This window comes from Hippoglossus hippoglossus, chromosome 21 (assembly GCF_009819705.1).
Source record: "Hippoglossus hippoglossus isolate fHipHip1 chromosome 21, fHipHip1.pri, whole genome shotgun sequence".
Classification (NCBI taxonomy): domain Eukaryota; kingdom Metazoa; phylum Chordata; class Actinopteri; order Pleuronectiformes; family Pleuronectidae; genus Hippoglossus; species Hippoglossus hippoglossus.
The window spans coordinates 14,508,116-14,521,451 of NC_047171.1; the positions used below are offsets into that span (position 1 = coordinate 14,508,116).

The 13,336-nt window shown below is 41.6% G+C and overlaps 1 protein-coding gene across 1 annotated transcript; it reads right to left on the reverse strand.

The window, feature by feature from the left end:
- Positions 1-1,776: 1,776 nt before the first annotated feature.
- LOC117755253 (endothelin receptor type B-like) lies at positions 1,777-6,335 on the reverse strand. The gene is made up of 8 exons (XM_034574891.1): positions 6,248-6,335; positions 5,619-6,086; positions 5,380-5,492; positions 5,025-5,229; positions 4,626-4,766; positions 4,385-4,518; positions 3,355-3,463; positions 1,777-2,510 (listed from the first exon to the last, which is right to left on the reverse strand). The coding sequence occupies exons 2-8, from the start codon at positions 6,036-6,038 to the stop codon at positions 2,340-2,342; spliced, it is 1,293 nt and encodes a 430-aa protein (XP_034430782.1). The 5' UTR covers positions 6,039-6,086; positions 6,248-6,335; the 3' UTR covers positions 1,777-2,339.
- Positions 6,336-13,336: the final 7,001 nt, after the last annotated feature.

Here is a 13,336-nt window from a genome sequence, read left to right on the forward strand (position 1 = left end):
CACTCGACTGATTAATTAATTTCACACTGTTTAATTAAATCCACAGTCTGGGGAGTCTGGGCGGCACTGTGGGGAGCCCTATCTGAGCCGCGTGTGTACAGAGATTACTAAAGAAGGTCTCACCATCCGCTCGCCCACTAATGTTGACACTGACGTCACCCTCCTCTGGATACCGGAGCCGGATTGTGTCAATGTCATCCAGCAGTTGTGAGCTTTTACTGCTGGGGACATGATAGCCTTGCACCATTTGTTGATTATCTGCTGGCATTTACAGTAACAAAAGGACACCGGAGCGCTTGACTGCATTTGACACAAATTAATATTTGACAGAAAGTGTCAAACGAAATGTGTAGGTGCAATTTGTAAACCTTGGATTCGCCGTAACAGATATTTAACTGTACAAACACAAATAAAGGGCATCTAAATTGCCATAAATGCAATTAGCTGCAGCGTAAATGTACATGTTTAACATTGTTGTAACCAGTCAGAGACGCTGTGTCTCTTAAGTCAGAACAGAGAGGTGTTCAAATGTGTAGCACAGCAGGCAATATGCATTTAACATATTTTTGGCATCTCTAATCAAAAGCAAACACATTTTGATTGTGTGGCTCAAATCGGCCTTTTACAGCACAACTTAAAAAACAAGATGAAATTGAAATGCAATCCGATGTTTGTATTTTGACGAAGACGATACCGTATGTATACGCGCAACAAAAAATTAAAAGGGATCATGTTGATCCTCGCCCCTTTAATACCTCACAATAACAAACCAAACCCTGATGCGAGCCGCCGCTCGCTCCGTTTAATGTTCGTACATCGAGGAAAGCAGAGCTAATCGATTAGGTAGAAAAAGATGCAGCCTGCTGGTCTGATGTGATGTGACGTGGAACCAGTATTTCCTTGTGCTCTCTATTTGATGTGCCAAGAGCGATTAGGGCAACAAACACATCCCCCGATGGCGACGACGTGAAGAAGTCATCATACAAAACAGAATTTACATTTTTACATGCATGGTTGAATTTGAAATATAAAAATAAAATAAAAAGTTTCAAGCGTGTGTTTCTGTCTTATTTCCAACTGAAAGGCAAAGAGCAGTTTCTGTTAACTAGGGTGTAAATAAGGCTTCTCCTCTGTTTATACTGCTTGACAATAATGGAACAAGACAAAAGTTTAATATGAGCAACAAACAAGAGTTGACTTGAAACTTTAATTAGCTTTAGTAAATGTCACTGTCATCATTGCACCTCTCCACAAACACCACAAGGAGTCAGACGCTTTTATTCAAATGAACTGTTGAATCTTTACACACCGTCGAGACTTGTTTTCTCCACTCAGACGAGAGGGACGTTTTACAATCACTCCGGCACACGGCATCAAGGCATGTTTGTGAACTGATGCAGCATAAGCTGGAGGAGCAGCCCCCTATTTGTGCTTGCCTTGTCCTGTGACAGGGAGACCTATCAGGTGCTCATCTCTGCTACCCCCCCCCCCCCCCCCCCCCCCCCCCCCCACAACCCGCCTCCTCCCATCGCTGTCTCCTCCTGACCTCATTCTGTCATCTTCGTTTTCCTTCTTCCCCACTCTCAGGTCTTTTATAAAGTGTCTCCATGCATTACACATTTAACAATGCATTAAAAATAGGCCACCATCAATCAGTCATTCAGCAGCGCAGACGGGGATCTACTTGTGGCACCAATTTGATATGATTCTCGAGGTTCAAGCACGGAACGGGGAATGCTCTAAACTCCTGGGTTGCTTCCTATGGGGCGGGGGGGGGGGGGGGGTGAACTTAACAGAGAGGAAAACACACGTTTATGTGCTAATAATACGCCACATCCCCGAAAAACCCACCGCAACCACTATTCTTTTTTTTTTTTAAATCCCCATTGGTTTGATTTACTGTGGCACACTGTCTTTCCGGAATCCAGAAACAGAATCAGAATAATATGCAGAAGCGGAGGCCGTGACAAGATCCCTGGTGATGGGTGCCAGGTTAACATGGTGCCCGAAACAATGGTTTGAGAACTGTGATGCATGATACAGGAAAGGTACTAGGTAGAAATCTGATGTAATGGTCGGGAGTGAGTCAAGCCCTGAGGGGAAACAGTCTGAACAGTCTGACTCCGGGTTGCTCATGCCAAAGCAGATGTTCAAGCTGACGACAGCGGCACAGAACGACAGCGCTGCATGTTATTCGCAAAAAAAAAGGTATCTTATATGATTAGGACGGCACATCAAGTTTGCGGGAGCCGCCGCTTTGGTATCTGCTTTCAGAGCACATTGTACTGCTCGTTTAATAATGAAACGCTGAGAAACTCACAGTTTCCGCGCGAGTTTTGTTAACACAGTAAGGAGTTCTCCTGCTCGGGCTGAGGCGCGCACGTCTGATTGTGAGCTTTGATGCTGCTGCTCTGCTCCGAGGCCTGATCCTGCATCCTGGACTTGGAAACAGACTGCACTTCGTCATGGGTAACAGCTTGGAGAGGTAGACACAAACTGCACAGACACTCCTGAAGGACCACACACACACACAAAGACACACACAAAGACACACAAAGACGTTCGGTCAGTGGGCAAAAAACACATTTACCGTTAGCTTCAGATGGAGAAAAACGGCTCCTTGGTAAATCCATTTATGTGTGGAGGAATCCCGGAGAAATGGAAGTGGAAGGCAGCATTGCCTATGTTGTAATAATAACAATCCAATGTATGAAGCCTTAATTCAATTAGAGAGAGCGAACTGGAAACTGTTGAGTTTCATTTCTCTGCGTCGGGCCATGTTGAAAGGTTTTGGTTTTCAATCTTGTAAATGAAGTCAAAAGGGATGTATTTATTGAAGAAAAAAAGTATATCATTTCTTTTTACATACATATTAATATGTATAATTGCATGGAGTAGATTATATTAATAATAATTGAAGGGGTTAGGGTTGAAAACCTGATGACAGCCCAATGGAACCAAAGAATGTTTTAGATTTCGGCTTCTGAGGGAGTAATACAATAAAGCCTTTTAAATTCCTTACCTTGAAAATTGCCTTCAATCTATGTTTTCTCTTTCTTCCAAACACATCACTGTGATTCAGTGACAGACTGTCTGGTACAATGCCAAATGGGTGGGTGAGCGCTTTTCTTTTTTCTCTCATTCCTGACAATGTTTTTCCAGACCATTTCTACTCATTACCCCCTCAGGCCATCACTTGCTCCAGTCTGGCCATTACACAGACATGACTCCATACGTCCTTGATGACACCCACAATGGCTCATCCAGCGTGGATCAAATTGTTTTCACCCCCCCCCCCCCACCAGCTTTGTGTAGAATAGAATCGGGCCATAGGAGAATCACGGTAAATCTCACCTTGAAACATATCTGGAACCTTTTGCTGACGATGTACAACGCGATGGGGTTGATGCACGAGTTGAGCGACGCCATGTTGATGCCAAAGTAGTCCAGGACAAGAAAGGCACTGAAAAAAAGGAAAAATTGAGTAAATCATACAAAACGGCACAGAGCAGGTGATGATGCTTTAAATATTGATACACTGCTCCGTCTATGTTAGACACTGTTATTTCTCATGAATGTTTAAACATAGTTATTTTGTTGACGTCCTCTTACACGCAACATCTATTGCACTTCTTCTTTCAGATAAGATAAAACTTCATTGATCCAGACACATGGGGAAATTCACGTGTTACGGCATCAGACAAGTCAGAATGAGGTAGACAAGAGAATACAAATATAAAAAGGCAATAAAATATATATTTTTTTATTAAATAAACAATTCTGAATATAATAATACAGATATATTGGTTTGAACAGAAATGTTATTGGGTGAAATGATTGCAAAAGCATGTAAACCCATTTTATATGCATAAGTATAAGGAGATGTTGAGATAGAATTGTCCACATATGTGCGGATAGGACTGTTTATACATATAGAGTCAAACATCGTATACAAAAAAGAATATGAGTAGAATATGTAAAATATGGGCATACGTTTTTTAAATCATTTTGTCTTTTATTTTGTTTCATTTGATGCTAGTCTTCTATTTTATTCTTTTCTTGTATTTTACATTGGTTCTTCTTTTATTATGCATCACTCTGTAAACGGCTGCTGTTCCTAAATGTGCTGTATAAATAAACTTGACTTCTGTCTGTCCTGAGAGAGGGATCCTTCACCAGCGAATCTCCCTGAGGCTTCTGCAGTTTTTTCCCCGTTAGAAAGTTTTCTTTTCCTTTAAAGGTTTTTTTTCTCACACTAGTCAAGGGTTAAAGACAGAGGAGGTTGCACCTTGTCCACATTGTTAAGCCCCGTGAGGCATATTGTGATTTGTACATATGGGCTGCTATACAGATACAATTTGATTTGACTTAATAAACTTCTCACCTCAGCAGTTGACACCTGTTGGGATCTTTCTCGTCATATATGGTTAATTTCAAGATCCTGCTCAGGTACAGAGGCAGCCAGCAGAGAGCAAACACAACCACCAGGCAGAAGACCGTTTTTGCGACTTCTAGTCTCTGTAAACGAAAAAGATATCATCATTATAAACATTTACGTTAACTTGAACATTTGAGTGCAACAAGAAATGTGTTGTGAAATATATTTAAGTAGATTAGTTAATAACCTGCTTGGTGTGGTCACTCAACACATTCTGAGTCTTTCGCAGCATCTTCCGGGTCATGAGCGCGTAGAAGACGGCGGTCCAAACCAGTGGCATGCAGAAGTAAAAGCCAAAGAGCCACCAGTCTTTCACTGATTTATAAAACTGTTGATGGAACACGACAGAAGCCCACAGACAGTCAGTGCTGCAGAACCAGAGATGATCAATGGTTGCCATGTTAAAGCACAGAAAGAAAAAAAAAAAACTGCTCTGCTCTATAAAGACACCTACAACGACGTGTTGGTATCTGCAGCGTGAACTTTCCTTCCAGATGTTATAAATACAACTATGTCGTATATATGAAAGTACAATCAAATCAAACGCAGGTTTCATCCTGTTGCACACTGGAGACAATTACATCACCTGCATGAACCGTGTGGTTTGCATGGGCTGAAGCAGACATATTCTCAGATGCTTGTCTCTATAGTTCATCGTTATCATGTCAAAGCCGACAAGTTCAGGCGCAGCCAGCAGGATCGAGACGACCCATATCAGAGTTATTTCAATCGCTGTCCACACCGACACCCCGATGCCTTTGATTCGATTCCAGGAAACCACAGCGCGGTATCTGCGGGAAATCAACGGGAAAATGTTATGACTTCTCTACAATGTTACATTACGAGTGCTAATGCAAAACAAATCTGCTCCCTTGATGAAATACAGATATGAAAATGGTTCTCTCTCGGGGCACGGGACACAGCGCCGCTTATCTCCTTACCTGTCAACACTCAGGGCACACAGGCTCAACACTGTGATTCCAACAGAGGTTTTCTGTATGAAGGGGACGAGTTTGCACAGCACTAAACCAAAAGGCCAATCCTCTGCCATGAGCTGAAACCAAAGCCAAAACATATTTTCAGTGGAGAAAAAAAAAGAAAGAGAAAGAAAACACAGACACATGATGCAAGCGCAGTCGTAAAAAGTGCAGAGAAAGGTGTGGCATTGATAACAACTCACCCTGTATGCGTTTATTGGGATGTCTATCACAATGTGGATGAGATCGCCCAAAGCCAGACTCCCGATGAGTATGTTGGGTCCACTCCTCATGCTTTTGTTCACATAGATGATTCTCAGCAAGGTTATGTTCCCAACTATTCCAACAACAAACACCAGCAGTGAAACCACAGTATTGACATATTTGAAGGCGTCTCTGATCCCCGCTGACTCCAGGCACATAGGAGGGTGCGGCGTTTTTGGTCCCGCTGCGTCCGCCGAATGGATCGAGCCGTTGGATTCCTGCTTTTCTCGTATTAAAATACCCGGGGAGGCCGTTTCAGAGGGTTCAGTTCCAGGCCCCCGCACTGAATGCTGATCGCTGGCCTCTCCCCCGATGAGGACATTCCCCAAACAAAGAGCAAGAACCACGGCCCACATCATTGACGACTTTCCTCAAAAAAGGACCCTGAAATGTTTGTTTTCCCGGCACTGGATTGAAAACGAGAGTGAGAATAATTAACTCGGCACCGCGGCTCTGAGAATTCACAACAAAGCATTTCGACGATGGGGAAGGATTTGGTTAATTTACTGATCAAAAGGCGACATGAAATACATTAACAGCAATGATACAGTGAATTATGCCAGCTTACCTTCAGATGCAAACTCAACTCAGCATGAAATCAATCTGCAATAGCTACAGAACAGGCTGCAGGTTGAAAGGACTGATCTTTGTTGTTGTGGCTGCTATAAATGTTAGAACCCTGCAGCTGGAAATCAGGGTTTTATAGACTGAGGTGCTGCTGTCAGCGTTAGTCATCCATTCGTCAGTCGTGACTGTAATTACTTCCCTTGATGCATCGCCCCAAATAAAAGGATGGTGTTGAAGGGTATTGTTTGCTATCACAGAGTGAGATCATTGTTCCTCAGTGGAGATATTATGTAGTTGTTTTTTCCACCTACAAGTTGGCGTCTTGAAATACCGATTCCACAGAAAATCCAAATGTAGCCAAAATGCCTTTTTTTTTTTTTCTCTTCTTTTCTTACAGTCACAAAGCTTTTATCACGAAGTCATCAGTGGTCGTAACAGGATGGGGAAAAGCCGTGCTCTGAAACAGGATGACATTTTGGATGTACATGAGCCTGATGCACTCCTACTGCACTTGAACAACAACAAAAATGATACAAATGGAAGCGTGCATTATTCAGCGAGAGTCCTCTGGAGAGTTTGCTCCAGTTGTCATATCACGTTTTTTAAAAGATGAGTCAGTCTACATCCTAGCGCAGAGATACTGCCTCTGCATCTCCCAAGAGTCCCAAAAAAGGTGATTTCTCCGCTCGACAACTTGACAACCCGAGGAGCCCGGAGGAACACGAAACATGTGACGACCGCGAGCGCCTGGAGGAACACGAGACGTGTGACGACCAGAAATTTCTCATTGTTAATATCATACCTGACAACCACTGCTGCAGCTCTCTTTCTTATGAAGCCTCAATTCTGTGCTCCGCCAGCAACAAATGACCTTGAGAGAACTGAGCGCTGTCGTGTTTCCACGAGAACAACTGATTAGGACATGTAAGTTGGTGGAGTTTGAGGTGAGAAACTTTTCACATCTCGGCTATAAATTCCACATTAATATAAACTTAGATTAATTCCCATATAAGTCTTTGGACAGAACCAAGATGCTCAAGTTCATTATCTATAAATCAGAAACAGCAAAGAGCTGTAATTTACAGGAGCCTAAACATGGTAATATTGTTCCCGTAAGAAATCAGTGTCTTCTTAATGACCGTGTCATTGACCTACAGTTTTGCAATTTAATCCCCCGCAGTATTTATGTGGTTGTTACTTGTTTTATGCAGATTTTAATTTAAAATGCTTTAACATTTATCTGAAATCATTTGGTGGTGATTGCAATATAATGACATCTTGCAAGTCAAGCTGGTCAGAGTGATTTAAAAGCTTTTTATTCTGAGTTTATATCAGGGTTATAATGAGGCCTTAGAGCTCCACTAACTAACATTTTAATATTGCAATTACGGACTGTTGTTCAGGGTTTTAGCAGTGCCTTGTATTATTACTGCTACTTTCATCTTAGCAGGTATTTGAGCACCAATATATCGTCGCCTATGGGTGAGTATTCTACAGATTGACAAAGTTAGCAACTAGCTGGTCTTTAAATACTATCTAAACAAGATATTTGCCTTGAGAGTTGATTGAGAGCAAAACAGAGCAATGAAAAATGTGCAATTACATTAATTTAGTGTTGCCCCATGGCTGCTGAATATGAAAATACAAAAATAAATACATTTAAAAAGGCAAAACCACGTTACCAGACAACTAGAATGGGACTCAAAGAGTGCACACCTTCGCCAAGGCTGTTTTATCAATATATTGCATATTGAGATCAGATGCATACACCACGTACATAGGAATGTACAGTAACTGAATAAAGATCACCCCCCCCCTTTAATTTGATTCACAAAATCTGGATCATTTTACAAATATAGATATTACACACGTCTGATTTTTGTCATAAAGATTTCTGCATTGTTCGACAAATTCACAAAACTGTAAAAAAAACACCAGAATGTTAAAGAAAGTTAAAAAAAAATTCCCGGATCAGTCCTCTGATCTAGATCTACACCAAAATTGCATGGGTTCCCTTCTGATGCATAACACATCCTTCCACCACAAGTTTCGTGGTAATTTGCTCAGCTATTTTTTGTGCAATCTTGCCTGCAAACAAACAAACAGAACAACAAACGCAGGTGAGACATAACCTCCTTGGCAGAGGTAAATCATATGCCAGAGGTGCCTGTTTTTCGTGTGTGATAAAACGTCCCTCTGCCTCCAAGAGGACAAACAATCAATACAGCTTTGAGAATAATCGAATTGCTCTGGTAAAGTCTTAATTGCTGTGACTTCCTGTCTTTGTGTCTCGAGCGGTCCGGTCTTACCCGAGTTCATGGAGAAGCGCGCGCTGGACGGACGGTGTGCTGCTGAAAAGGAGATTGAAGATCTCCAGCTGTTGCAGGCGGAGGTGGGTGAGAATAGACACTGTCCCCGATTCCTCAGAGGTATCTGCTCACGGCAAAAAAATGTATGTTATGCAAAGTCAAGTCAGGTCAGGTCATTGACATTTCTAAAGCCCATAATTGTAAAAATTGTTTCAAAGCCCATTACCGGCGCAAAACCTTTTCCACATTTTTCATTTCAGTGGTTTTTCACCTAAGACTCTACAGAATGCGTTTCTGCTATTCCCATCACGAGGCGGAAGATGAAAAGATAACAGAGAGGGAGCCAGATGCCCCTCGTAGGTCTGACTCGTCTCAGCATACAGACCAGAGCCCAAACAAACTCCTCGTGTTCACGAGGTACCATTGACTTAGTGCATTAGCTCTGTATTACCCGCGGAGCCTGGAAATAATGACGGCCCTTTTTCATCCTCCCGCAGTAATAGCGGTGTGTGGAGGCTATAATATCAGAGGTGGAGAGGTGATTGCGAATCTGTTCTGTGCTGCACTGCAGGTTCCCGAGGATGAATCTTAACAGGATGTGCATCTCGCTCAGTGTGACTACTGCCAGCAGCGATGTCAGCCCTTCATACACGGCGAACTGCAGGAAAATGAAACCCAACTTTGAGGGAGTAAGTGCGGCTTGTTTACCTCCGACAAGAAATTGAAAATGAATTCATTACCGAAAGCGACTGTTCGGATAACCTCTCCGCGGAAATGGAATCATCCTCATTTGCTGCGGGTTCATTGGAGAGATGAGTGCTCTAAGTAAAAGCCTAAGCAAAACAAGAAATGTTGAAAGTTTCTTTTATTGAGTTGCTCTGTTGTGAGCAAGCAAAACAAAAGAGAGCATATCCTGGAAAACAGGAGTCTGATAAATAAAATAAATGTTCGTGAACTTTCGTGCACTCAGCATAAGTGAAGAGAGGGAAGCTGCTAAAGAGCAAACAAGGGACACGACATGCGAGCTCCATCCTGACAACATGTAGCAGATATACTGTGTTGCATTGAATTGATTGTACAAGGCTGCATGGCATTAAGAGACTCCATGTCTCCTTGGGTTTGCTATATAGGGGGAAAAATGTCCTCCAACTTTTGCTTGTATTTTGCACGTTTCACTTTTCCATCACGTGCACGCTCCATCCTGCAGATATACTGTACTGCACATACTGTATGTTGACTGTTGCATGGCGATTACGAGACTCTGTTTCTCCTCGTGTTTGCCACAGTGGAAAATAGGAGGTGGCACCTGAATTTGATTCTCATCATGCCTTTCAACGTTTGCTTGTATTGCACTTTTCAATTTATTTTTTTCCAATGTAGGCTTGGATTGAGAAAAAAACCTAAGGCAACTTGAATGAAGACGCACGTAAGAAGGCAACCCAGGGGCCCTCGTCTAGACAAACTAGTACATATCAAGACGTAGTTATCTTTTTTCTGCTCAGGCCATATTGAGATCAAACATAAAACGCACTCCTACAGGCTGTCAAAAGAGATTCCCCACATCAGTGATGAGCCTCATATCCCTCACTTAGATATTTAAAAAAAAAAAAAAAAGCTACTGGCATGTTTACACCACAAGAGAAGACAGCTGGCAAGCTAAAAGTATGTTTGTGCTGTCGTAGTGACATCGCTGTTGCTTTGGTCGGCCCCTAAAGCGGAATGGCTGTTTTATCATCAGTGTATTTTGCCTCCATAAATAATCCAACTATCACAGCAGAAACAACAACAAAAAAAAGAACAGAGGCAAAGAAGAAGTTCTACAAAAGTGGGGAATGTTTTCTGACCTTGTGTCCAGATGGAGCGGCTCATGTTTTTGTAGCCTTTAGAGCAGAGCACAAAGTGGAGGATCAAAGATGGAGTCAGAGCACTAATGAGAGGATGCACGCTTGTCCCGTGTAATTGAAGGTTTGCACAGTGTTAATTATACTTAATAGACAAAGTTATCCTTTCGGGAGAGCGGCTATTATAATATCCTCTACAGAAGCCTCCGAGTCATGTAATCTATGGAGGACAAGGACGTAGCGTCCAGCATCAAAGACTATTTTAAAGGCTGCTGCACATGCCACCATCCCACAGAATGGTATAATTTTAACTCCATAGTAACTATTAACGTACACATGTGTTATAAATATAACTGTTAGCTATTATACTACAAACAAAGACCGTGCTAAACCCTTACCTCATCTCAACGGTGATGGCTCACTTTGGGGAGGCGTCTGATGTCAGATGGCAGCGATGATGACGCTACTCACAGCTGGTTTTCCAAGTTTGGATCAGTCAGTCTTGAGTAGAAACAAGTCTTTGGAAGAGTCAGTTCAGACAACAATCTACCCACAGCAAACAGAAATGAAAATGTCAGTGTTGTTTTTCCTCTTGGTGGAAATTATCCCGAGGACGAAAAGGACTTGAGCAGATGGAGGTTGTTGTACTGTAGCTGTGAGCTCGCCATTGTTCTGCAGGTGAGTGGTTTCTGTTTGTCAGACACATCAGCTGGTTCCACATTAAACAGCTTAACAAATATGCGCAGTTCCTTTTATCCACTTTTCATGTCCTGAAACCTGCACAACTTTGTCTCCGTCTGAACGTGGACGTGTGAAAGCTGCTGGTTGGACACACAAACTGTCCCTTGTCCTTCCTTCCAGCTGTTATGATGCTCAACGTTTGTATTTTTCATCACTGGCAGTCTGCGCACGCTAAAGAGGGACACTGGGTTGTGTTTTTACTTCAGCAACAAACAACAACACTGATCATTTGTCCATTTCTTTTAGAAAGTGCAACATCCTCTTCTCTTCTTGACAGTCGTCATGATGCTTGTCAGCGATGACACGACTACTCGTGCGCGTTTCGTTGCACCTTGACAGGGATCTGACAGGCGTACACGGAGAAGGGACCATCCTGAGGGACATGTTAGCCTAATATGTTGTTTTCTTTCCTTAGTTTTCTTTCTTCCCTTCGAGCCTCTGTGCCGACATGTGAGTACATACAGTACATTTACAAGAACACGTGTACTGTATGACACCTTTGCACATCAGGCAAACAGTGCACGTCAATTAGGGGGTTAAAGCTTATAGTAGCTATCGATTAATGCAGTAGAATTTGTACACGAAGTGATATGTTTTAAATGTTTGTCTCCTCTACATGAAGTAAACAAGAGTATCTAAGTCAAACTACACGCAGCAGTCATTCATTTAGCTGAATGTGCACATGACGAGAGGAAACCTATTTTGAAATTTCATGCATCTCATTTGTCCGGAGAATAATGACAACCCAAGACATTCTGCAGACGGAGATACACGTCCAAATGAGGAGCTCACAGTTTCACTCTCCGGTTGGCCGAGTGCAGACATGCATGTCCCACAACCCGTCTGCAAAACGAAGCCACAGAATTACTGTTTCATTTCCCAGACACAGCAGCTTATAACAGCAAATGGAAAAAAGAAATCCCTCAAAGAGAAAAAGGCCCCTCGTATATATCAAAAGAAAAAGAAAGAATTGGCAAATGCTGATATCATTTATGGCAGTGAAACAACTTCCAGCCTTTATAGCCTTATATTATTCTAAATCTTTTGAGTATCTGGTGCTAATTGCCATTAACAGTCAGAGTTTGGGGTTTGGATTAATTGCTCTGCCAAACAAGACATTTCAGAAAACATTAGAAATCAGTTCATTGTCGAAAATCTCCTGCCAAGAACAAATCTGGAGAGAAATCCAGCAAAAAAAAAGAAAGAAACAAGCTTGTCTGGTTTGTTTTTATGAAACTGAAGCAGTGCACCGCCGAATTGAATGATGACTGAGAAACTTGTGAAATGAACTTAATACTTTTCCCTCTCAGCGTGAGCGGGACCTTCAACACTTCAGGAGACCACAGTAATATTTCCAACACCTGATTTGATTTTGCAGCTGGTTATTGATCTTGGTTTTTCCAAACAGTAAAGCACAAATTGCCCATACATCATTTTTTGCTATATGAAGAAAACCAAAAGGTCGACTGCTGCCGCAAACAAACGCTACAACCACAAATATTCAGATTGTCATATAATAATAATCGACATCCCTCTCTCCATCACACCACATCTGCCCCTTAGAAAAAAGACGTGCCATGAACTTTATTTTCTTATATATATATATATATATATATATATATATATATATATATATATATATATATATATATATATATATATATATACATATATATATACATATATATATACATATATATACATATATATATATATATATAGACTCATTTCTTATTATTGTCAGAGTTAAATAGAGTGAACTGCACTGTACCTAAAGGCTTTCATGTTGTTATGTAGCAGACAGGGTAGATGTGAACGGAGACGGAGAAAGAAAACATGACAGAAGCTGAAGATCTTATACAAACTGATTTGTGGTTCGCGCCATATCCAAACGACTAACCAGGATTCTTGTGATAAATTAATGATCTTCTCTTAAGATCCCACAGGATTTTTAGTCATCACACTCATGCAGTGTCAAAAGGAACTTGCAGTGAATATTGTATAGAAGCCCGTTTACATTTAGGAAGATCCGCTTCATTTCAATGCATCTTCGATTTCTATTTAGCTGATGGCAACATTCATGCAATGTCTGATAAACTTAACAGTCAATCGACTGCTGTACTTTATTGTCCTTATCTAGATACTATATATGACGTTCAAGGAGACTGCTAATTAGTGTTATTCCCAGGCCTCTGAATT